General features: G+C 40.0%; 1 protein-coding gene across 2 annotated transcripts; it reads right to left on the bottom strand.

Moving 5' to 3' along the window:
* Positions 1-10,568: 10,568 nt before the first annotated feature.
* Positions 10,569-26,571, bottom strand: PEX2 (peroxisomal biogenesis factor 2). Of its 2 annotated transcripts, XM_059901397.1 has the most exons (3): positions 26,391-26,571; positions 24,035-24,065; positions 10,569-12,454 (listed from the first exon to the last, which is right to left on the bottom strand). In XM_059901397.1, the coding sequence occupies exon 3, from the start codon at positions 12,435-12,437 to the stop codon at positions 11,520-11,522; it is 918 nt and encodes a 305-aa protein (XP_059757380.1). In that variant the 5' UTR covers positions 12,438-12,454; positions 24,035-24,065; positions 26,391-26,571; the 3' UTR covers positions 10,569-11,519. The 2 variants fall into 2 exon arrangements, with proteins under 2 accessions (XP_059757380.1, XP_059757379.1); XM_059901396.1 differs by lacking the exon at positions 24,035-24,065 and having other exon boundaries at positions 26,391-26,569.
* Positions 26,572-27,180: the final 609 nt, after the last annotated feature.

Here is a 27,180-nt window from a genome sequence, read left to right as displayed (position 1 = left end):
TCTCAGAACATAGTCTACCTTCCAATTCACAGCTCTCATTGGAGATTAGAAACAGGTTCTAACAGATCAGTGTACCTAAGAGTTAATAGTTTTAATAAAGTAGAACATTGGGTCTATGAATTATGTAAACCAATACCTATTTATAGTGACAGGAGTGTAATCAGAATTGTCAGAAATGGAGGAAAATAAACTTTTAAAAGATCAGAGGTACTCAGCGAAACAAATAACTTATCACTTAAAAAAATGGATTCTCATTTAATTTATGGGAAATCCATTCATCAAGATGAAAACAATAAGCAGCAGCAGCGACCACCACTCAGTGCCTTTAAAAAAAAAAAAAATCAGTTGTTGTCAGCTTGATCTAACAAGCTAGCTAACTAAAATATTATTTCAATTTAAGTAGCTTTAGTAAGTGACCAGTAATGTGCATCTTTATGATAAACCAACTATTATTGGATTTAGCATACTATCATTGCAACTTAATTGAAAGTATTTTATGTCAAAGTGGAGAAGAAAAATTTAAATAATATTTACTCTATCTCATGTGGCAACCTTTCATAGTCTATTGCCACTTGGCATGAGCATAGTCTAAAACCAGGTTCAGTATTGTAAGGTACTATTGTATCAGTTATCTATTGCTGCATAACAAATTACCATTTGAAGATGGGGACCTTGTTTGCTAGTTCGCATTGCTGCAAATGTTTGAGGTATCAAAATGGCGCTGACTCTTTAAGTACTCATTGCATCAGACCATTGCTATGTTCTCTGTAAAGACCAGAAGAAGGCCTCTCTCTCCACTCTGACCAGGTTTTGTCCTTCAGGCCCCAGAGCAACATTGTTTATGTCTGTGCCTGACAAGGATCTTCCAAAGGACATCTCCTTTATCTTCTGTTGGCAGCCCCTCCATCACAGGGTGTGTTGGTTAATTTTATGTGTCAACTTGGCTGGCACCATGGTGCCCAGATATTTGGTCAAACATTACCCTGGTGTTTCTATGAAGCTGTTTTGGATGAGATTAACATTTAAATGGGCAGACTCTGAGTAAAGCAGACTGCCCTTCCTAATGTGGGTGGGCCTCATCTGGTCTGTTGAAGGCCTGAATAGAACTAAAAGATCAGCCTACCCAGAGCAAGACAGAATTCTCCAGCCTGCTGGCCTTCAAATCAGCAGCATCGGCTATCCTGGGTCAATAGCATGCCTGTGTACTCTGCAGGTTTTGAATTTTCTAACCTCTATGACTGTGAAAGCCAATTCTTTATAATAAATCTCTTCATATATATAAAAATACATATTTATGTCTATATCCATATTTATGTATACACATCCTATTTGTTCTGTTTCTCTGCATAACCTTGACTAATACACGGGTCATATTTATTTAATGTGGGTGGGCAGGACACTATGCCATTCTCCCCTTCCTGTCTTGGCACCAGAGTATTAAATCCTCTCCCTCCTCTTCTTGGTCTTAGTCAAAACTCCTCAAGTGACTTGATATGCACACCTCTAAAGTTTATTCCATTTTGGACTGCTTTCCTAGGATAGATTCTGAGAAGTGGAATTCTTTGGTCAAAAGCTATGAGTTATTTAAGGCTCTTCATTCATACTGGCAAATTGCTTTCCTCAAATATATCATTATTTGGGCCTTCATCAATAATGAATAGTCACATCTGTATAGCATATTGTTATTCTAATTAGCATTTCTTTGAATGCTGGCCAAGAGGAACATATTTTTATGTTTTTTAGCCATTATTATTTCCTTTTATGAGAATTGTCTTTTCATGTCTTTTTATTCATTCTTTTAAGGATGAGGATCAAGGACATTAACCCTTTATTTCATATAATTTGAAAATATTTTTCTCATTTTGTTGCTTGCCTTTACATTTTTATGAATTTCTTTTCTTTTTGTAAAAGAAATATATATTTATTGTAGAAAATTTGGAAAATGCAGAAAATCACATAGAAGGAAGTAAAAATTACTCCAATTCCCCTGGAGATAGCTATTACCAATATTTTTCTACAAATTCTTCTAGTCTTTTGTTGTGAATATAGATAAATATATATATATACATAAGTATTTCATTTTTAGGAAAATATAATATTTCACATTTTGCATGTAAGATTTTCAGTTTTTACTCTAGAATATATAAGGAACATCTTGCCATGTTATTAAATATTCTTTTATAGCATGATTTATTTGACCTATTTCCTGTTGGAAATTTTTGGTTGTCAGCAATTTTTACCATAGTAAATAGGAATGAACGTCCTGGTAAACAAATCTCTCCAACTATCAGTAGTATTAAATAATAGAATTATAATTTCTTGTGAAAAAGGAGACATATTTTAAAAGCTTATGATACATATAACCAATCTTTTCTCCGAAACAATTTATACTCCTACAGTAATATAAGAAAATGCTAATTTCTCTATACCCCTAACAATACTTGGTATGACTATTAAAAATAGCACCACTAGAAAATAACGTTGCCAATATGTACGGTAAAATGAGCATCTCTGATATTTCACCTTTCCCTTGACATCCATTCTTCTATTCAATCCACTAATAATTAGTGAGTCCCACCACAGACCAGGCACAATGCTGACTTCTAAGAAAACCGTAATACCCCCTCCTTTTCCTGAATCATTATCTTCATTTCCTGGGTCAGAAGAAATTCTTGGCATGGACTTTTCCTCTCAAGTATCTAAGTATCTCAAGGATACACTGTATCTCCCCTATTTCTCAATTATGGTACAGTTACTCAAATAGGACATTCTGACCAGCGTCTGCTCTATTTTGGCCAGTACTCTATAGGATAGTTCCCTCTGAGTAACTTTTTTTCTTTTTTCCTGATACATTTCTGATTTTTGTTGAGATCCATGTAACACAGGAGATATGGACAAGCCAGTTGAACAGTGAGCCTCTGGGAGAAATTGTGAAATAAAATTGAAAAGCCATTTCGTATTATAGAAAGAGGATAGATTTTGAGTAAGAAAGATCGTAGTTCTCACACCTGCACCGTAACTTTGGACAAATTACTTAGTTGCTGCTTTTGTGAAGCGTGGCTTGTATAATACTTTTCTCATTGAATAAAAAATTCTAGAAAAGTAGCCACAGAGCAGAGCTAAGAATTTTTGGTTTGTTTCGACCAAACTTTGTTACTTGGGCTGCCTCATTTCACTGATCTTATCTCTAGCTTTGCTGCCCGGTGTCTTCTGAGGAATCCTTAGCCTTCCCTGCTGGCACTGGAAGATGTGGATCTCCACTTGAGGTTATTAATGTGTGCTTTCTTCTCTAGACAATGCCTTACGTTATGAACCTATCTTCGCCCTGCTCATGCGCAAACCCCTGCTCCGACCGGACCCTGCTTTCCCCAGTGATAAATAGTTTTCAAGGAAACCTATGAGCTCCTTGTGGACAGAAATCATGTCCTGTGTTTTCTCTGTATTTGCATCCTCACTGCTTACCTTACACAATGTCTGGCACCCTGCAGGTGCTTGGTGATTATCTATTCAATGACTATTCATCTGAACTTGGTTGCTAAAGGCTCATGTGTTAAATCCCAGGAGTAATTTTATTTTTCTCTTTCGAATGTCTTTCGTTTGTTTCACCTGAAGATCTCCTACATACTTGTCAAGACTGAACCCGAATGTCACCTTCCCTGGGAGGCCTTCCACAGGTCCCCGATGAAATAAATTACTCACTTCTCCATTCTCTGAAGCACTTTATCTATTTACTCTCTTCATCTTCTCATTTGGTAGACTCTGATCTCCTATTTATCTTTGGATTTCTAGTGCTCAGTAGACAGAAGAAAGTGTTCGATAATTGTTTGTCTGAGTTGGATGGAGAGGAAGCCTATGTTTAATTGTTCCTATGACTTCCAATTTCAGATTGTATAAAGGAGAAGCCGATTTAAAACATACTTGAAGGACAGTAAGTGAAAAGAGGCAATGTGCAATAATCGGGGAGCACAGGGGACGAGGAGATAAACCAGGTTTGATTGGTGGTTCTGTAGTTTATGGGTGTATGTATAGAGACCAACCTTCCCCTTTCTCTGGCTCCCTCTGGTCTCTGCCTGGTGCCAGCAGAAAAGCCACTAGAAGTGGCAGCACATTCCATATAATTTAGCAAATTAGAAATCATGCTCTAACTTTAGAGACATCCACTGATGCTAGAATTCCAGGCACCATGGCAGACTCATGGAAGATATTTATACTTTTCAAAACACACTTGGAAGCCCCTGCATGGAATTGTCCTGCTGAGACAAGTTCATGGGCCTTCCTTATGTAACTCATTAAAGGAAATATGTGGGTAACCAGAGCTGCAGTTGGAAGGCAGAGGGGTAAATAAGGACCAGCTTCAGAATCGAATTGGTTATCTTTTAAATCTGTCACTTCACCCTTGCAATACCTCATAACTTTGTGTTATTAGTAAATTTAATTATCATGCTTTTGATTCAACTTCTCAATCCAAAGACTGAGGTGTTTTTAAAAAGACTGGACTTTAACTTCCTAAGTTTTTTAGGAGATATTTAACCCTTTCCCTGTCAGCATTTCTGAGAAATTTTCATGTATCATATATGGCCTTAGACCATCACGGAATCTGCAGGCATTTTTTTCCCTCTTAACTCCTTATTTTATACCTGAATGCCCATTTTCCATTTATCAACTTTTTGAAACACCAGACAAAACTGAACTCAAGTATTGGTAGAGGTAGTTTTCCCAAGGATCACTGTCAGAAGTTCCACTTTTAATAGAAAGCCTCTTACACTCCTTCACTGTGGGGCTGAAAAGAGAAAGTAAACATTATTGAGGAAAAAGGATTTAGTCTTGGAAAAATTTTGTTTCAGTATTTCTAGTTTGACCTTGGGAAAAGGAATATATGTTATTGTTTGCAGACATCAAGTAATCTGTGGGTTTTGAATTTTCTACCAGTTATCTATCCATGTGTGGAAGCAACATACGTGGGAAAGGAAAGAAGACTGATTACTTAATTTTTTAAAAATAAAACTGATGAGACAGCAAATGATATTCAATCCTATTAAAGAGACTAAGCACAGACCTTAAAAAAAGAAAAAAATCCTTACATTCCTTGCATTGGGATTGTGTGATATGGTTCCACAATTCAGGGAGATTGGAAATTACAGAACATCTGCAATGAAATTGGTTTTCTGTGGGAAACTGATGAATCACTTACTGCCAATGACTAGAAGGAAAAGCACTTGTTTATGCCCTTATGTAATGAATTTTTATGAGGTGAAGTTTGCTGCTTATAAAAAATACACTTTAAGCTGCTGTAGATGTAAAATAATAGAATTCAGAATTCAGAGCAATGCATTACTGCAAAGACAGTCACTAGCAGAATATTATCTGCTTACAAAACACCAAAACAGGGCTATTACTTCTATAATGGAATTAAAAAAAATCTCATCTACCCAGTTGTATTCTAGAAGAAAAAGTATTTAAAGAGACATAGCTGAAATTGACAGCTCCAAAATTGCATGTATTTTCAAAGAAAAGTTATTAATTCTCTTGTTGTGCTCCTGAATTCCAACTGTTTTCCCCTCAAAGCAAGAATACCACAGAACATTTTAAATTAAAAATGGCACACCTAAGATTCACCACAAAGACAAACTGGGGGTGCTGGCCTCTCTGTGGTGTTATAGAAATGCATGTAGAAATCTTCTCACAATAATACCATTAGTTGCTCTGCTCGATGTTTGTTAAGGGGTTCACGATCAAACCCCAAACTCTCCTGCCTTCTTCAAACACTTACTGAGCACTTGTATTGTGCCAGTCACTGTTTTCGGCTGTAGTGTCACAAAACAATGAGCAAGATACAGTCTCTGTCTTCACTGAGCTCACAGTCTATTTTGCCATTTAAGAAAGAGAGTCATCCAATTGAAACTGAGGAATATTCTGGTAGCTTTGAGAAGGGGCACTAAGAAATACTGCACACAATACTGGATGGGGGTCCTTACTCTCAAAGAATTTCTTTGCCCTTTGTACTTGGTCTGGAGCTAAGCATTTTTAAAGCAAATAACCATACTTTTCATGAGTGGAAAACAATCGTGGTGTTTTATAGTTTTTGCTGATTAAAAAGGCACTCTTACAAATTGTTGGAGATTTGAAAGCATAGAGGCTGTCAGGAGAGGATGGTATTTCCTGAGTGCTTAGGGAATATGTTTACCAGGGAACCATCCCTGACACCTCACAGGACGGTAAAGCCTCTGGCTCCACTAATTCAGAACTCCGACTAGATAAAGTCTCAGCTGAAGTTCAAGCTTGCATTATGTCTTATTGGCAACCAAACCATAAAAATACCTCAGAAATGTCAGCATTTCTGTGTCCACATCTGGAAAGAATACAAACTCTTGGTTCAGAACCTGTGTCTTGACTCTTAGTTGAGGACATATGGTCATCTTACAGGCTTAGGTGAATTGATAATATATTTATGTCAATTGTTTTGATCTGGTGTACTAGTTCTAGATATTTTAATGTAACTAAACTACATTCATTTACAAATACTGTACATGCATTTGTAAGTACCATACAAATACTTTTGGAAAAGGGAGTGGAGACTCTTTACCTTTTTGTTGCCTACATATTTCGAAGTGCTTGAAAAAAGTGTATATGCTATATAGAGTTAGAGATTTAATATGTAATTTATAAATGCATTAAATAATTCAGACTCTTTTAAGAGTTGTGGGTGGTTGTCCATAAAAAGGGCAGACTATTTATTGTAATGCAAAAATAGCTACTCTAAGGTTTTTAGGATCTTGTATCTCCTAAATTCACATAGTTAAAGGACTTGTTTACTAGCTGTGCAGATGTTTACCTTTGAATTGAACTGAAACAAAATTGGCCAGGAGATTTTAAAGATATAAGTAACTCGTTTTGGTGTAATTAAGAAGTATTGCATGCTCATTGTAGAAAATTGGGGAATACAGAAAAAGTATAAAGAAAAAATCAAAATTGAATTATTTATTGTAAGTTTATGTGCCTGTTTATCTCATAGTTGAGATCATATTGTACTTAATTTAATAACCTACTTCTTTCTTCATTTTAATATTATATTGTAAGCATGTTCTCATGTAATTAAAATTATTTATGTATATTATTGCATAAAATTTTTTTCTATGGTATTTATAACATTGCGTTAATTAAATAGCTCTACCATTTTATTTATTTCCCTTTTGTTGAACATTTGTGTTGTTTCACATCTTTATTATGAATAGTGCTATACTGAACATCATTTCAGTAAATCTGTATCTAAAATCTTATCATTTCCTTGAAATAGATTCTTAAGGTCAATGGATATAAACATGTCCACATCCATCTGATTTTAAAATCAGCTTTACTTCCATAGATTTTTTTATTGGTTCTGGGATTTCAGCAAAGGCATGAACCAAACTTGTTAATGAGAAGAAGTTATTTTACTGCTAATGAGAAGGAAAGAGAACTACCTATTTAATACTGTACTCCTTGGCCTCAGAAGTGACTTGGTTTAACCTCATTTGACTTGTTTTAATTGCCAGAACAACAACTCAAGGCAGGATTCCATGAAGGCCCTTGTATAAAATGGTGCTTATTTTTTTTTTTAAATGACATTTTAAAAACCATACACTTTTTCTTGAAAATATCGAGAGAAAGTAAGACCTGGAAAATATCGAGAGAAAATTACGACCTGGAAACATAAAGGCCTATTCTGTCTTGTTACATAATGTACATACTCTTTGAAGGAAAAAAAAAAAAAACATACATGTGAAATACTTGCCAAATTACTTGTGGTAATGAGTACAAATGTACACTACACACTAATTTTGGCTGCAGAGAACCCTGGAACATCAGTCCTATAGACAATATGGCCTTTTGGTTTGGCTAAAAAGTCTGTTTGGAATTGTTCTGTTGCTGAAAACATCTTTTCTTAATAGAGTAACACTTCACTTACTGAGCGCTGTTAGGAAAAACAGCTTCCAAAGGAATCAAGTTTTTGCCTTTGAGTGCCAACACATTTTGAAGGCTTCCTCAAATACAGCAATGTTAATGTCACTGCCTCCTTAACCAAATGATACAGATTGTAAAGTACTTTTATTGATGATCCGAGGTCATTTTTTTAAGCCACAATTACTATTCAGTTATTCTCCAGAGTCTGTGTGTCCCTACTGTAAATGTTACCAGATTATAGAGTTTTTAAATTCTTTTTTTCCATTGATACCAGGTTTTCTATTATTCCTTGTTACTATAAACATGCTTGCTTTTTACCAGTGTTCTCCATCTCTCGTCTGTTATTTTTCATCTGTTGGTGAAAGTTCATTAGAAATCTATTCAAAATAAAGCAGCCCCTAAATGGGAACTCAAAGAACTACGCCATGGGTAGAGCTTTGGTGCATGAAATCTATGAAAACCTGTTTGAATTTCTCAAGGCTTTGCTGGCTGTGGCCATTTCAGATAGTGATGCCGTTAACGTACCACAAACCTAATAGAATTCATAAGAATCGTGGCTTGTATCGACTGATTATTTGCTGTAGCCTTTGAACTGGTTTTCTTGCTTTTACTCATAACTCTTCACACATTAGTCATTGTGATCCTTTAAAAGAATGTAAGTTTGATGTCATTTCTCTGTTTAAAACCTTCTGGTGGTTTCCTCATCCTTAGAATAAATTCGGGTATCTCTTCACCCTGGCCTGCAAAGGCCAGTCCCGGATCCCCTTATCTCACTGCCTCATTTCCCACCTCTCTTGCTCGCTCTGATTTCTTGCTGTTCTTTGAACAGGCGATGGACGCTCACCTGAGACCTTGGGCACTTGCCATTTTCTTATCCTGGCACCCCTTCTCTGCTTGGCTCTCTCCCTCTTTTCATTCAGATCTCTTCAAATTTCAGCTCCTCAGAGAGGACTTCCAGGAGCATGTAATTCAATACAGCATCTCTTGTCACTCTCCATTCCCTTAGCCTGTTTTATTTTCTTCAGAGAACTTCTAACATCTGAAATGATCTTACAACATGTGTTTATTGTCTATCACCCCTCCAAGAATGTAAACTCCATGAAAGCCAGGGGTTTTGTTTTATTCATGAACACATCTCTGAGTACAGAAGAATGCCTGTAGGGGCTCAAGAGATAATTTTTGAAAGAATGATATGTTATTTAATTCCCAATACAGTCCTAAGAGGTTGACATTACTGAATGCCCATTTCATAGACTGAGCAAACTGAAACTCAGAGAAGTTAAATAAACCTGTCCACACCCCATAGCCGCTAAGTACTGAAGGCGGGGGAGCTGGGAACAAGGGAGCGGGTCATGCCTTGTGTTCGCTTGGAGGGATGTATTTTAGATACGATCACTGAAGCCACTTGGATACACTAAATACACAAGTAGCAAACCTGACTTGAGAACAAGTTGCACGGGAGAGAAAAGAAAAATATTCGTGTGGAAGTTCTTATTTTCTCAAAGGGGGACACTCAGGGCTGAACGTTAGGTTCTGGATGCTGAAGTGGAAACACAGGATGTGGCTAAATACGACCCAGTTGTCGTGAACTTTGGGCCCTGAGGCCGCTGGGGAGTGGGAACGCAAGCGCCAGGGTTCAAGCAAGTCTCCTGGCAGCCACAGGGCAGCAGGGACTGATGGAGTCCGAGGCTGTCACAGCAGCCTGGCCAGCAGGCCTGCGTCTCTGGGGGGAGGTGAAGCTCCCTGAGGCAGCACTAAGGGTACACGTCACCCACTGATGAGAAGGTGAATGCCAGCTGCCCTTAGTGTGCTCTGTGCCAAATCTCCTTAAAAGCAGGGAAAACAAAAGAAGGGAAACTATAAAGAAAAAAGACAGAGAGACGGGAGCGGTTGTGACACCCACCGGGGTAGCCACCCGGCTCCTCCTTTGAGGATGGCCCTGTGGCCTCACTGTGGTGGGTCAGGTCCGCAGGCTGCCTCAGCCCTCGGTTCCTTCAGGGTCCGCCCTGGGTGCAGCGCTGCCAGGCCTGAGGCTGTGCCCTCCCCCGGAGCGGCCACATCCAGTGTCTGAGAGGTGGAGGTCAAAGGCCTGACTACTCTGGCCCCGCCTAGGACATCCTGAAAGACAAAACGCTCCAGAGATCTCCTCAGGGTTGGCCGAGGCTGGCAGGCGTGGCTTACAGTTCTGTTTCCTCTGCTATTCCTGCTTCTTCACCATTTCCTTTCACAGGCGTGGATCCCTAATGAATATCTTGTATTGATACTTCTAACCCTTTTCGACATCTGCTTCTGCAGAACCCGACCTGTGATGTTAGGTTTCATCACTGGCTAACGAGATGTCTCCTGGTACACTGGAACCAAGAGGCAGCCTCTGGCTATCCAACGATGAGCAGAACAGCCACAGTCTGTGACCTCATGGGGGGTTATCACTTAGTGGGGGTGGCAGATGTGAAATGAAAAAAGAAAAAAAAAATTGTACTAAGTGCCATTAGGGTCTGTAGAGAAGAAGAAAACCCCATAATATTGACAACTGTTAGTTAGCATAGGTGTATTGTGTTTTCACGTTAAAATTATGACAACGTGGGCACCTACTCAGAATCCGCTATCAAAATAACACCATAACAAAATTATTGGTAGAACAAAATCTTGTTAACTTTATTTCATCCTTTCAAATCTGCAATCTAAGACGACCATTTACTTATAATGTCCTTATCAAAGTAGATCACCGGTAAAATAAAGACTCCGGGGTATAGAAGGCAAAGGGAGATTCTAGTTGGGACCTACTGCTTCCCCCTTTCTGGTGGCCACCATTCTCCTAAGAAAACCGGTGGTGAACTGCTTCCTGTCCTGCTTTAGGTGCATGGGGTGTTCATGAGGGTATGTCACCCACATCTGAACGATCGGGAGCAGTATTTCTCCATCCTGGTTTAGGAATGTGCACATAATCTCAGGCTGACCATTAACGGTGAGCTCCTGGACTTTGCCAGAACTATTAGGCAAGAAGCTCTCAGGCCAGTGGGATCAGAAAGCTGGTAAAATGGAAGTCTTGAGCTTCTGGTGGCCGTCGTTTGGCCTGAGAATGAAGCTGACTGAATCCTCTAAAAGCTGGCTTCAGAGAAAAGCTTAAAATTACAACTGAGACATCAGATCTGAAAGTTTAAAACAACAGGTCTTACTATTGTCATTTTATGATGTTATGGTGTCATTTCTGAAAATAAATGCCCACTCATCTCAGAGTCACCACAATCTTTTATTTTTAGAGTCTAACCTATTTCCAGGAAGTAGTAGAATGAAGGAGCATTCTTAGTGGTCATTTGATAAAAACTATCCATTATTCTTGACATTAAAAATTAAATGCAATGATTAAAAAAATAATAATACGTTACCATTTGTATCATATATTTAGAATCATGTGGTTTCCAGTGTGAGTAGAATTTAGTCGTGCCTGGAAAGGAACAGAGGGCAGTGGCTGAGAAGCACATGTCCTCATAAGACATACCTAAATAGAATGCTTAGGATGACTCATGCTAAGGATTTAGACAAAATACTGTTCTCCTCAGAGGAAACAATTTTAGCTTCTAAAGGGCATTCACTTCTGTCATCTCGATTCCTGATTTCAGTGGTTGCAGGCTGTGGACCTCTGTGCCGCACTTAGGACAAGCAAAGGACACATCAAATAAGAAGCTACTCTTCACACAGTAGTAACAGAAAACATGCTCGCAGCCTATGGTGTGAGGCATGGTGGGCCACTCCCCACACAGAGAACACTGTCTGCCGCTGGTGGCCAGCGTGCTGTCACGGCTTGGAGCTCCGGTCAGAGGGATACACCACGAAGAGAGCTTGCCTTTCAACTTCTGGATATTGACAAGCGGTAAGAGGAAAATCAGAAACTCGGCAAAGCCGTGCCAGAGGAGTTCTCTATTCATATACTCAAAGCCTACTTCTCGGACATTTTGGGGCCTGCAAAATACAGAACGGACGCCCAGCAGACGCTCGGTCAAAGTTGCGAACTTGCCCCTTTGAAGGAAAATCAAGAAATTAATCAACCTGCCCAGCTTCAAAAGTCCAACCACGAGATTCACGCACTGCTTGGCTTTCCTGAAGGATGCTATGTGACGGTTTCGAAACAAATCGTAGCATCGTTCTTCTAACCACTTCCCACCGATTGTACAGACGGCATACCAGAGCTTTTGATTTTTGCTCGGTGGCTGGTATCTCAGGTTTGGGGAAAAATCGTTCTTGTACTGAATATTCAAAACTGACTGTCCCACGGTGGCATTTTTAGAGTAGATGGTGAATCTCCACAAGAAAAGCCACAAGAATGCTTTCACCTCTGGTTCAAAGCGGGCTAACAGCCCTGGCTTAAATCCATGAAAGCACTGAGTAAACTGGGACCAAACGAGCTGCTCCAGGGCCTTGTTTAGTTCAAGTGCATCCAACTGGCTTATTCTTAGCACTCTGTTTGTCCGCTTCATATTCTCATCTCTGGAAGCCATGCCTTCTCTGAAGGTCTCTAGGAAAAAGTATAATTAGAAACCATCAACAAACAGTTGCAATCTTGTACTATCTTCTCGACTTACACTTGGAAAACTGTGACACACAAATGACACAGGACACAGAGGAGATGGGCTTTCAGTAGCATCAAAGCAGCACAGTAATCACTTCTTACTTGGAACTTCTTCCTCTTTCTTCTCTCTCTCTCCTCCCTCTCTCCTTTCCTTTCTTTTCCTATCTTTTCTTTCCATTCTTTTTTTTTGGCCCTCCTAATCAAAGGAATAACAAGTTTTAGCAAGTTGCATCCTTTTTCCACAAACTTTCCCCTAGGTAGTCCTCCTGGGTCAGATATTTTAAAGGGAGATGATAAAATCCTGAGGCTAACAGCGATATGAGGCTGGATAATAACATGACCTATTAAATACATGAACTTAATAAATACAATGAACTATGTGGAACGTTGCAATGGATGGTAAGTCAAGACCTCAGTTTAATTTCCAGCACTTCTACTGACTCCGAAGGGATATTTTCAACAAGTCATTTAATGTGTCTCAAGAACATTTTACATTTGTAAAGGAAGTTAGGAGAAAACAAAATTAACCAGTAAGTATTATTCTAGCACACAATCATAGAAAATAAATAGTAGCACAAAGCAACATGAATGCAGGAATGTCATTATTAAGGTGCACATACAGTTTTCTAAGAAAAGGAAACTATGATGTAAAAATAGACACTGAGATCATTTCATAAAAACACTAAGGAAACAAATAGGTGCTATAGGGATAAAAATCTTTTAAAATGAAATAGAAAAAAGCTGATTAATGGTTAGCTGGGTATGACTGACTCATTCAAAACACATTTATTAAATGCCTATTTTGTGCAAATCAATGAGATTAAACCACCCAGCAGCTACTGTTGTTAAGGAGTTTAGAGATTCTACATTTTACTTTAGGTATTTTACATTTTATTAATGAACTGGCAAATCCAAACTATGACAAGAAATCCCTTTAAATTTAGTTTCTAAAACAGGCCCTCAACACACAGAGCTGGATCATGATCTCTGGGCCGTCAAAAGGCCTTTGCAAGGCCCGAGGCACTAAGGGAACACTGAGCTACAGATGGAGGCAGGGATCCTGGTGAAGTTCACTGCCGCCAACTGTGCAGTAATTGTGACCTTGGTCAAGTCATTTTACCATGTCTCTGCTTTGGTTTCTTCACTTACAAAACTAAGGACCGGAGACAAAATGACCTCTAAAGTTCTTTCAAATCTATTATAATTTTTTACAAAACTATACAAAAATAAGAAACAGAAATGACTACTAAATAATAGGTGGTTTAGTGCTGTTTTCTTCTCAAACCAGATCCATGACAGGAATGCTTCTGACTGATAAATGGGGTGGGTGACCTCAACTTTTTCCCCCTTCCTGCAGCTCCCTCAAGACTTGACTTGGCAGCCTATAAGCTACAACAGTGGGGATTTTGGCTGCAAGTTCTGTGAAATCCTTGCCTCACACTAGCCAGGAGCTACAGGAAAGAAACAAGGGGATTAGGACAGAGTGCCCTTTCTTCTCTGTTTTTCTAATCCATTCACGACTCTATTCCCTCCCAGCCTTTTCCTCATTCTGGCTGCTCTCAGCTCCCCGCTGGATGACATCTAATTGGTCTATCTTACCTTTTGCGTCCTTCAGTGCATTTCCCACACGGCAATCCTTCTACAACACAAGCCTCCCCAAATCTACCCCCAGGTTGCTTTCCTTCCTAATGCTTCAACCTCTAGTCACAAAGCAGCCCCCTCTCTTGTTCGCTAGTGGACATCTGCTGTCTGTTCCCGTCACCTGGAACAGTCTGTTCCCATTCTTTAACTGAAAAACTCACATGATACTAAGTTTTTAAGTACTAGCTTAGGGACCACTTCCTTCTGACCCTCCAAATATGAGTTAGGTGCCTCTCTAGCTGTTCCTTTAGCACCCCGGCCTTCCTCTTTCTTGGCCTTTATGTATTTACTGTTCGTAAACTACTTTTTAATTGTCTACTTCCTCCGCTAGAGGATAAGCCCTGTTGCGAAGATTCAGTCCTGTCACAGCTGAATCTTAGCAACTAGCGCAGTGCCTGGTACACAGACCGCCTCCTGCAAATACTAGATGAGTGGAGTAGCGAACACGAAAGTCTAGGGTGGGTGAAGGGTAGAAAATACAAATTCCCATCCCCAAACCTTTAAAACTATTTCAAGTTACCATATCCAGACTGTTGACTACTATTTCTTTCAACATGTTTCTTGTGCCTCTGCTGTTTCCCAATGAATGTGTCAGAGCCAGTGATAAAATGGGAGAGCGGACACAGTCTCAGCCCTTGCGGAGATGATAATCTAGTGAGTGGGAGGAGGGGGAAAGGAAGAGTGTGCTGCAGAAAATAACACACAGGCGATTACGATAAAGTGTGATAGGTGACGCGCACGGGGAACTTCAGAACATTTTGCTCACAACTAGACCTCAGAAGGTCCAAGAAGGCTTCGGGTGGGGGAGGCAAGATCTCTGCAGCCACCTGAAGGATGAGCAGTGTCCGGCAGGTAAAAGAAGGTAAGAAAACCACTCCAACAGGGGGAACGCTAGGCGCCAAGGACAGGAGGGGTCAGGGCAAAAGATCAGGCTGGAAAGGAAAGCAAAAGACGGAAGCGAAAGGCTCTGAACGCCGGGCTGAGAAGGCTGCGTTTTATCAAGAAGGTAATGGGGGAGCCACTGAATGGCTGTAAGCAAAGAACTAATCATTGCATTTTAGACAGCTTGTTCTGGCCACATGGAGAATGGATCAGAGGCTGAAAGACTGGAGGCAGAGAGACCAATTAAGATGACTGTTAACATGATTTAGTGAGAAACTAATGATGGTCTAAATTAGAAAGGTTATCAATGGGGATGGAGAAAAGCAGGTACCTTTGAAAGCTTCGAGGTGGAAGAATGGACACGACTTAGTGAGAAGTAAGCCAAGAATAACTGACTTGAGTAATGGAGTGGATGGTAGTCCAATTCTCTGAAATAGGAAACACATGCAGAGATATAGATTTGAAGGGAAAGATAATAAATCTGTGTAGTTTTAGAGATCTGAGGCTCCTGTGAGACAGTTCAGTGGAAAAGCTCAGTAGGCGGTTATGGGGATATGACAGAGAGAATCTGGGTGGAGATTTTGAGTGTGAGCCCCCTCTCATGGGACCCATCTATTTTAAATCTACTTGATCTATTTAAATGCTACGATCGGGAAGGCAGTGGTCTAAAGTTAGGCAGATCTTGTCCATTTACAGCACATTCAACCTTCTTTGTATCAACATCACCTTATTCTCACGGTTTCCTACTCCAGCTACTGTGGCATTTCATGGGTTACGTTCACTGCTAACACAAACCTTTGGTCTTTCAATCTTTCTCTGCTGGGGTCTTCGCATCACATTCCTGTAGTCTCTCTGCGCTTCTAGTCTAGCGCTCTTCAAACCTGGGCACTCATCACGTGGAGGACTTGTTAGACTGCGTCCCTCAGTTCCAGATTTTCTGATTCAGTAGGCCCGGAGTGGGAGCCAAGAATTTGCATTTCTAGCAAGTTCCCAGGTGATGTCGCAAATTACTGGGCTAGTCCATTTCAAAGCTGAATTCATAATTTTGTGGTCATATCTATCACCCATACAGCTCAATGCTGCATGCTGGTCTTCCCACTCATTTCTGCTTGGTTTTCATTCCTAGATCTACAGAGGTTCTTACAAATCTTCACTGATTCAGGCTTTCTCTTTCTGCTATTAAGTAGTCCTTGTGAGATTGAGACCATTCACAGATTCCACAAATTCTATGAGCATCAGTACATCCTAGCCCTGCCAGGTGCCTGGGATGCAAAGATAAAGTCTTATCCTGGCTCTCACTTTAAAGACTCCCACCAAGGTCTGCACAAGGGAAGCAGGCAAGGTGATGGACAAGTCGGGCATTAGCGAAGGGAGATGGCATTGCAAGATTCTCAAAGACACTACATAAATTTTCAAACTATCTCAATAGAAAAAAAATCCCAAAATTTATGTAAAAAATCATCAGCGATTATTTTGCTCACTTTTTCCTGCAGTTTACAAATCTTCTCTAATTAACATAACATGTATGTAATTAAGAAAAGAAAAAGCGAAAACATTATTTGAAAAACCTCATAAGCAAACCAAACTCTATAAAGTTATTTGTTCTTATTTACCAAATCATGTCTTTTTTACCTCATTATCGCCCCTGGGATAAAGTACAAACTTCTTAGACCTAACCTAGCTCAATTCTGTCTCCATCTCTGTAACCATATAACCCATTATTCACCAAAGAACCTTTAATTGCAGACTATCCTTCGGTCCTGCGTTTGTACCTTTTCTCATGTACCTAAAACACTTACCTTCCCCAGCAACTCCTCCTACCGCCCTCGACCATCTGCCCTTCACATTCCAACCCAGTTACAACATTTTCCACGAAACCTTCACAATTATCTCCAACTCCCATTGTCAGCATTTTTAACTCTGACAGCAATTGTCCGTGTCACATGCTTGAGCCCTCAACTCTTTGTACTGTGATTTCAGTTGTGTGAATACATCTTCTCTCCCTAACTTGACCATAAACTAGTTAAGGGAAAGTGCCTCATACTTGCTTCTCAAAGTGCTTGCCACCCACAAAGTGACTTTGATACCTAACTCAGTTTTCCTCACGCAAAATTCTATAATCGTTCAGGATAGGTGGGAATATGGTATATGCAACTCTTCTACTGTGACAGTGTCAACAACTCGGTGTCTTCCCCAGGTTTTGTATTCTGTGGTCAGCAAGATAAGGGAAACTCCCTTATTTGTAAAAAAGTACTCCTGAAAAAGCTCGGATCATACTGGACATCAATATCAAGTCCAACACTACCAGTTCCCTCCCCTCACCCCTTCCCTGCCCCCAGCATTGAACTGGATGGATTGTTATTCTTTTCAGTTGAGGGTCAGGTGAGAAATATGGCTTGTGTTAGAGCACCAGTTGTGCCAATTTATGTATCTTCAGATATTAGAGTCACAGTCAGTTCTTAGTAATCTTATAAAATTTACCACAAAGATAGGCACATAGTAGTTGCTTAGTAAAGATTGGTTGATCCCATATGCAGTGGAATGAGTAGTTTGGTAGTGAATCTGTACTGACTGAACCTTGCTGAGAGCATCTAGAGGAACTGGAGGCTGTGGGGCGCGATCTCTTCTCAGGTTCCTTACTTACATGTAGGGAGAAACTGCTCGGAGAGAGTGGCTTCTCAGAGGAATCATCTATTTCAAGTCCCTCATTTCTGGAGGACCCATACTGACGGACATTTAGTAAAGACAGGAATTTTTAATGGCTGCCAGAAAAGAAGACTTAACACACTCTCTAACCAATCCAATATTTAACAATCCTTATTATCAAAAAATTCTTTCTTATCCCTTCTGTTACAGTTTAACATTTTTTTTTTTTTTCTTTCCTTTTCTTCGCCCCAGGCCCGGCCTCGGTGTAGATTAAGAACAGCTGGGCTCGATCTCCTCCCTACAGAAGACTTTTTACTAGAGCAGAAGACTATTATTAACTACTCTTTGGCCTTTGCTCTTCCAGATGAATAATTTGTTTCTCTGTTTTTTTTGTTTTAGGTTTTAGTTTCTAACATTTTAGTCATTTCTGTGACTTCTTTTAGTTGTAAACATAGAACAGACACTGTCCATTAGGCACCATAGTTTGTTAAAAGTACAATAGCCTTCCTATTGCTCTATATTCTTGTCTGGCAACTGTGACAGAGTAGAAAGACCAGGTTTAAAATCAGATGGACTTGGGCTCAAATTCCAGCTTGGTCATTTAGTTGCTATGTAATCTTAAAAAAGTCATTAGCATCAGATTCTTCTAGAAGTTGGAAATGAACCACTACCTGACAATGTTGGTAAGATTAAAGCGGATAATGTTATGAAAGTGGTTTGGAAATGGGAAAGCAGTATTATTATTGTATTATTGCTACTTTGGTTAGGGATGAGCATCAGAAGAAAAAGACTCGGTGGATTTTACCAAATCTCATTTCAAAAGACTGAAATCTTCATTGTTACTCATCTAATGCCTCAATCGACCTGTGGTAAAATAATTTTTTTTCCGCAGGAAATACTGACTACACCATTAAAACGTAACTGGGGCAGTTACACAGTGAACATGATGTCACCTTGATGTGGGCACGTGTGGGGGTCGGACGGGAAGGCGCGAGACATGGTCCAGTGGAACTCATCACACCCTTCACTTGCATCTTATCTGAGAGGAGATGTTGGGGTGGGAATCCCGAGAGAACGGGGGTGGATGCCAGCATGACCTGCTCTCTGGGCTGTTTCACCTGCATCCACGTGGCTGTGCCTGTTGATCCAGAAGCAAAGAAACCTCCAGAATGCACACCGATAGCACCTGACTCTATGGTGCTTCGCTGAACAGGGCCTGATACAGGCAGTCCAAGACAAGCATCCAACCTTGGTTCCTCACCGACACACTCCATTCAGTTCCTCCTCCCCACCCCTCCTACTTTCTGGCAGGTCAGTTATTCTAGAATACTGGCTTTAGAGAAGGGCAGTGCTCAAGAGTAGAAGAAACTGATGAAATCGAAATAACTAGAAGTTCAATTCATCTGATTACAGAACTTCTTCCTTCCACTGTCATACAATACTATTTCCCCATAATGGGTGTAGAATACAGAAAAATGCCATAAGTGCCTTAAAATCACATAAAGTTATTCTCAGTCTAATGTGAGAAGTTGGTGTTTCAGTGAATTCTAATTCTCTGACAAATGGCTACTCAATTTAACCAATATTTATTGAGTGCCGACAAAATGCCGGGAATTCTCCTAGGTACCAGGGATTCGGTCCAAATAGTTAAGTCTCAGTTAACTTCTTTTTAGTCAAGCATTTCTAAAGAAATAGGATGCTATGGTAATCAAGACTAGCCATTGATCTCTGAAGCAAAGAATGGATCTCAAAATCGGAAAACACTATAAAGGGTCACAAAACTCCCTGGGGCAGAAAAGAGAAAAATTGCATTTAATGTTGTGCAAACTCCAGAAATATGCAAACACTGACACTGGCTATGGTCTATCTGGGAAACACAGGGATGGGTTCCAACAGGAGCTGCGTCCTTCGTTATTTAATCCCCATCAACGTCTTTGCACTTGTTAGGAAGTAAAGAAACAAGTCGTCTGCTGTGACCAGAGCTTAATGGCTTGGCAGGAGAGACTGGCTGAAGAGTCAACACCCTGCAAAAAGACCCTGTTTTAAGGAAATTGCACTGATTTTGTAGCCATGAGTAACCACTGAAGAGAAGAGACATAACAGGATATAAATTTTAAAAGATTAATCTGATGGTAGAGTTCAAGAAGTTGAAGAAAAGGAAAACTGCAATTCTGGAAGACCAGTTACAGGACTTCTGCAACCTTTCAAGGGCCTTAACTAAGGTGCTTATTAATAACTTTCTGAACAAGTCATAGTAATTTAACTTGCTTCACTGACAACTATGAAAATAGAAAAGATTACAGTGTCCTCACATTTTCGAATCAAAAATCCCCAACTCTTCTGGTAAACCAATGCTTTCCTGACTCTGTTACATTGATTGCTATCCACACGCAACTATTGGTCAGTCTACTTCTACTTTCAAGAGTTTAAGTACTAAAAATCCCATATTATTGGTCCTTGTAGGTTAGTATCTAATTTCACAAAAGTAGGCTCAAACTTGAATAGTTAAAAAAAATACAAGCTAATCTTTTTTCAGAAAAGTTGGGATTGTTCTGAATTGAAACAAACACCATCAGATTTAATTCAAATTGATTTTTCCAGAAGGCCAAAACCACGTGATGCTTTTTCCTACTCTGCCATGAAATCTCATTCTTTTAATACACAATCCTATCAACCTCTTCCTCCCCACTCCCCATTTCCCAAACTATACTAAGTTAAGATTCTAAAAAGCTAACCCAGGGGGAAACATTTACAGCCATGCAAAGAGACTTATACAATAATTAATTAAAAGTATAATTGTCACTAAATAAATTAGTGTTTAGTGAAGGATACTGCTATGTTAAGGATACGTGAAAAAGATGCTTAAGGCAAAAATCAAGACCAGATAAAAAGTATAGCACCTACGAGGGTTAGTGTCATTAACTTGTCACATAAATATGTTTAAGACAAAATGATCTAGCACTAAAAACTATTAAAAAGGTCTCCTGCTGATATTTTATCACTAGACAGGTCACACTGCTTTTCTTTCACCGAGAAAAAAACAACTGAAAATTCGTTTACTAAGAGCAGCGATATATAACCTTATCCCTTAAATAACTCATGCTTTCTTTTTAAGCTTTTCATTCCCCAAATAAAACTTTGTCATCTATATTGCATTCCAAAACCAAAACAAATGATTGTATCTCACTAAAGAGGGAAGAATTTTTCAGGATGCATTCCAGAGCTTTTATTGAGTATAGTACAAATTATGAATGAATATATTTTATTTAAAAACATGTTATTGACAGAAATCTATCAATAATAATGTGGGTATTGTCAAGGGCCTGTCAATATTAATGTAATTATGATTAAGGGGATAACATGGATTTTTAGCTATAATACCAAGTAACATCTCCTACATTACTGCTGTCAATATACACATTATTATTGACCTGTTCCGAGATGCTCAGTACTAGATGTATTACCATTAGGCATGTTTGTCAATGCATGCTGCCGACGAAAATTCTACACTGAAATTTACAGTCCTGTAAACTTTGTCAGCAGAAACATGTGATTCCCAAGTAATCCCTAAGGTTTCAAACCCACCCATGCACCCGCTCCCTGCCAGACTATCCTTTTCTAGATCCACAATAATCAACTAATTTTTAGTATAACAATGTTGCTGTCACACTATCCTAAAGGTTCTAGTAATCAAAATGGATGAGACCATTTTTGCCTTTTAGGTTTTAAAAAAAAAAAATTAATCAGCATTTCATATTAGGAGGTTATATGAAAAAAGTTCTATAACCCGAGATCTTAAGCTTTGAACCTATACCCTACTATTTTATTTCCTTTGTGTAGTCAGATAGATTTACTGTCCATTGTATTGAAATCAATACTAATAAATGGGACATGCATCAAAGAGAGATTTAACAGGACACTGATTCCCAGAACACATTTCAAACATGAGCAAAAGAGAAAAAGCTATGGCTGGGACCCATTAGAACACAGTGACCTCTGGCACTGTGAACAGGCCTAGAAATCAACAACTGTAAGTTCAAATCCCACTTCTGCCACAGGCTTGCTAAGTGACTTGTCACTGCTCTTTTGTTCCTCTCTTTCATCAAATATGAACTAACTCTCAATAGTTTACAGATATCTGATGATACAAATCCCAACTGTTCTCATTTGGATACAGACAAGACATGCAGAATTTGAAAATTCCCTTATGGACACTAGATCTCTGAATTACTCTTAACTTAAATGCAATCCTCATCAATTTCCAAATAGAATTTTTCTTTTTGGGGGTGCTAGTGGGTATGCAACAAAGTGTCTTTAAAATATATCTGAAGGATAAAGTTCAAAATAGTATACATTTCTCAAAAAGAAGAACAATGATAAGTAACTTGCCCTAGCAGAGGGGAAATACTCTTTTTATTTGGAGAGAGTTGGGAATTCAACTCAAAGACTACAATCTTCAAGACTATAATTAGTCTTACACAATTGAGCACCTTACCTATTTCACTTACGGTTATTTACTCAAGTATCTACAAGTAACACAAAATACTTTTTTTTAAACCTGAGAGCAGAACTGCCCATTACTTCGGCCTCACTTCACAAATACATTTGTAAGAAGACAGCATGGCACTCATAATCTTTTCTTTCAGAAAGTTGATACTTCTGAGTCTTTGAGAAAGAAAGCACATTGTGGAAATAAAGAGCAGATGTCTGAGTGAACATGGGGGAGGGGAGTTAAACTGCTTCTGATTAGTTCTGTATTCTAGCCCAGGTTTACCAACAGGCTGTGTGACTCTGGACAAGTCATTTTACCACGCTATACTCTTCAGCAGTTAAAAAAAAAAAAAAAAAGCACTGTAAAAAGTCCACCTCTCTAGAATCCTTTAGGAAACCTTGGAAGAGGAAGAGAAAAAAATAAAAGAACAGTCATTTCCAACTGCAGAAATGGTTCACATTGAACATGAGTTTGGAAAAGACTAGAGAAAGCAGAGAAATCAGAATGGTGGTACCCATGAGACAGACTCAGTCCTCACGGAAAAAAGTAGCGAAGTCTGATGGAAGAGAAACCCAACCAATCTGTGAGTTTACAACCGCAGTAAACCTGTACCACTTACTTTCTGGTTATGAAGTGCTAATAAGCAACGACAACAGCTAAGTGTCCTTTGCAAAATTAAGTATTAAATCATTTAATCCTTACGATATTATGAAAGAGGTTCTCTCAGTATTTTTGTTTTAAATCAAGGAAACTGAGGCACAGAGAGATGAGCTGACTTCTATGAAATCACACAAGCAGAAGTGGTGGGGCCATGCTCTGTACCAGCATCCTCTATGGACAAGGCGATGACGGACCTAAAAGATGAACATAAACACTTCAGTGTGGCACTGCAGGACATGCAGATGGGGCTGTTTGAAGTGGCTAAGTACTACGAGATGAAGATAACAGGCATGCACTACAGCAAAAATTGCAATCCAAGTATGAACAAAGAGCAACCCGATAAAACTTACGGAGCAAATAGATCTTTAAGTGCTCTATAAATCTGGAAAAAAACCCTGAGGATATAATTGCCTAAGAAGAGAATTCTAAATGACTTTAAGATTACTGGAACACAGGTTTATTTGCACATTTTATGGCACTTGAGAGAATGTGAGAAGAGCCACGAAGGAACAGAGGTATTAGCAATGGAAAAGGAGAAGTACCATGGGATACATACTATGTATGAGGCACTAGACGTTTTCTTTACAGTTCTTTACCTCATTTAATCCTCATAACACGGTAAATATTATGCCCATTTTAAGAAGTAAAAAATTAAGAGAAGACCGACAACCTGTTTAAGGTCAAGCTGGCGCTTAGGAAATTTCTGGTAAACACTAGAGAAATGGTGGAACACACAAAAGGAAGTTAGTAGTATGGGTATTTGGTAAGCTTGGATCAAATTCAATCCCACAGAGCTCGAAGCAGAATTTTTCCCTCATGATCTTTCCAAACACCAGACTGCCAGTCAAGCTCTCAGGACTGTAGACAGGGAAGAAATTCAAGGAATCTGGTAAAGTTGCCCGACTTGCCTGGGATGCACCTCATCTACTTTCCCTGTCTTTCCGTGTGGTCAGAGAACCATTCAAAGAGACTCAATATCAAATCTGAACCAAAGGAATATGGGGGTGCAAAAAGGAGGTACAAACATTCATTTAACTATTATGAACATATACCATACACAAGGCAGAGGCAATGCCAACTCACCTACCTGACACTGGAAAGGAGTGGGTATACATAATCAAAACAGAATTACCCCAGAGCTCTTGGTCTTCATGTTTTTTTAGTAAGAAGAAAGAAAAGAAAACTGGGATGAAATTTTATCTCACCTTATTGACAGGCAGGTAAGAAGGAAGAGCTCTGGAAAATAAAATGAAGCAAGATAAAAAGCAATCTAGAAAAGGGCATTTTGATTCCAAGGTGGGAAAAGGTTGGGAAGTTAACAGCCCACGATGGGAAGTACAGAGGGTGCTAGACATACTCTTCCCTGCTTCCATGTCCACATCCAGAAATCACAGCGATGGCACTTGCAGTGACAGGATTACAGATGTGGGGCAAGTGCGGGCAGTTTGGGGCTTTTCTGCTGAGGTTTCTTCCACCTTCCAAAGGAACTGAGGAGGAACATGGAATGTTTAGAAACTGCTGTCATTTCACAGGGAAGAGAAAAAAGGGAACGTCCAATTTGCTTCTAGGTTGTCCAACCCAGATAATCAAGGGAGGAAAAAAAAAGAGCCAGTGATTCAGAGCAGAACTTTCGTCCAGAAATAAAGATTGTACATATTGCATACCTTTTCCTGTGCTAGAGGAACCGGACTATGGTGGAGTGCAAGAGGCAAAGACACTTAAAATATACTTGATGTTGTGAGGAAAACATGGGGCTAGGACTTGGAAATTTACTAGTAACGTGACGTTAGGTAAGACTGCTAACATCTTTATGGTTCAGCTACCAAAAATGGAAAATGGAAAATGGAAAACATCTGCCTTCCCTATTGCAAAGACTATTACGAGCTTCAAATGTAAGCAAAAGTTTTATGGCTAAAATTTTAAAAAGTAGGGGGAAAAGAGAAAAGGAATTATGACTCTGATCAAAAAGAAAGAAACTTAAAATTTGTATCTATTAAATAAGGTTGAATATAGACAGGTTTGTGGCTTTTGGTAATGAATTAACTGTGAACATATACACTTTATTATTTTTTAAAAAACTGTAATAATCAAAGGAATGCACCTTGAATACAAATGAAAAATTAACCAAAGAAACAAAATTTTAATGCTAGAAGGAAACAGATCATCTAGTCTAAAATATGAATTTAATCTTCCTAACGGGATCCCTGTTTTTCAAGCAGAACAGAAAAAAATAGCTGTTCTTGTAAAATACTGCTGAGGGTCTGCTTGTTTCATCTCTCCTCTGCATGGCTCCAGTAAATTTCTACAGAAGTCCTCCTATGGAACAGTTTTAAAACCACAGATTGAGGTGCTGCTCCTAATTTCTAAAAATGAGGAGAATAAGGCTAAGAGGTAGACCTGGTCAGGAGTAGAACTCAATTCTCTTGACTTAGTCTGACATGTTCTCTACTATGTCCTGTTACTTCTATTTTCTTTCCTTTTTTTTTTTTTTTTTTCTTTTTTAAGGAAAAAAATAAGGGGTTCTCCTTTTAACTTGTAAATAATTCCTAATTCCCCTCTCTCTTTCCTTCCAAATCTCTTTATGGCCCAAAACCATTCAACGCTAATCTTTCTGGATACAAGTAATGGATAATATGGGCAAGATCAGGGAGAAGATAAAGTGAAAAAGAAAAAGAAAGAGTCAGCCATCCCAAGATTATTCTGTTCAGGCTTAACTAAAGGTAACTCATTATGGGAAGGTATTTAGAAGACAAACTGTGGTGTGGATGGAACCTCAGCCTCCCTGTAATTGCTTGAAACTGTTCAGGTATAAAGTGTTCCAGGGACATCATAGAATACAGACGTGTTGTGAACGGTCAACAACTTGGTCTGATTCTGTGAACAGCCCTTTCACTAAGTGTAGTATTTTTGGAAAATGGGACCTAAAGAAATAAGTAAACAAACAATGAGTTTCAATTTAAGGCCTCAGAAGAACAATGATTTTTACATTCTATCTCTTACCAGAAATCAATGTTAAACATAACACGCTCATGGCAAGCAATTCTCTAAGAAAATTCTCAGTAACTTTTTCTCCCCAAGAAAATTAAAACTGCTTTTGAGTTCATCGTCTTTCAAAAATGTTGGAAACTTAAGCATACTCAACTTTTTTGGTACCAAACATTACATTTTACATGAACCATCAGATATTAAAGTTTTGACCCTGAATAATTCTTAAGCCGTTCGTAACAGTTAAATCTCACCGCCGCCAAGTGCGGGGAAAAGATTTCCAAGTGTGTGTCTAGAAAGTCACTTCGCAGAATGCAAAGGAGCTCAAGTCTAGCTGTGTTTCTTTTTCTTTTTTTCTTTTTAATGGTGCGATCCTAAGACTATTTTTAGGAGTTTACGTTTGTCCCACTGCCTTTCCCCAAATCAGATTGTGATTGCCTCTTCCAGGAAGACGGGAAGACAATACAACAGGGAAACAAGTAAAAGGCGACAATTACAAGGTCGTGAAACTCCACGCCCTCCCAGCTGTACGCAAGACCTCAGGTCCGCACTCCGGCTCTCTCGGGCGACACTGACCTTACGAGTCTGCGAAACGCCCCGCTCCAAGTAACTGTTCCTGAAACATTCTCTGGGAAGCTTGGCTTTTCCTAGCAGAACCTGGGCTCTCCAAGCTTCCGGAACTCGCGCGTTTACGTAGTGACACAGCACCCGGAAGTGCCTGAAAAAAAGGGGAAACTAAACCAACGAGAACCAAGCTTTAGCGCGCCGCAGAACAGCGAACGTCCATGTGCCGAAGGCCGAAGGGCCGAAGAGCCGAAGAGCCGAAGGGCCGAAGGGCCGAAGGACCGAAGAGGACACCCGCGCGCGATGATTGGTCGGCTGGCAGTGGAGGAAATCCGTATCTGATTGGCAGGAGAGTGGCGAACCCGGGGGGGCCGCGCGTGGAGGGGCCTCGGTGTCAGGGGTCGCCCTGGGCGACCTGGGGCTCTCGAAGGCAAGGCTTTCCCTGCCCTCGGGCGCCGGCAGCTGGCCTCCGGACAAGCGCCGCCGAGTGGAGGCGGGGCGCCTCCGCGTCTCGGGGGCTCTTCGCTCGCCCAGGGTGGAGGTCCCACCGCGGGATAGCCCCATTGGGAAGGGAGCCTCCGGATAGCGCGGCAGCGTCCGGGCTGGGGCAGTTTTGCCGCGCGGCGCTGCCGTAGGGGAGGGGGTGGGGGGGCGGGGCTTGTTGGCCTCTGCAGGCTCAGGGAGGCAGGTGGCCCCGACTAGTCGGCCGTCCACCCTGCAAAATCGCGGCTCGGGAGGCCCTACCGGGCGAACTGGACGCGCTCGCAGCATTGGGGGCCGTGAGCTCCCGGCCGCAGGGTCG

This window comes from Balaenoptera ricei, chromosome 17, assembly GCF_028023285.1.
Source record: "Balaenoptera ricei isolate mBalRic1 chromosome 17, mBalRic1.hap2, whole genome shotgun sequence".
NCBI classification, from domain to species: Eukaryota; Metazoa; Chordata; class Mammalia; order Artiodactyla; family Balaenopteridae; genus Balaenoptera; species Balaenoptera ricei.
Note: the sequence above shows the minus strand (reverse complement) of the source record. Positions and strands in the feature narration are given on the sequence as shown.

Bases quoted from the DNA above. Each gene is read 5' to 3' on its own strand.
- PEX2 (XM_059901397.1), bottom strand. From the start codon at position 12,437: ATGGCTTCCAGAGATGAGAATATGAAGCGGACAAACAGAGTGCTAAGA.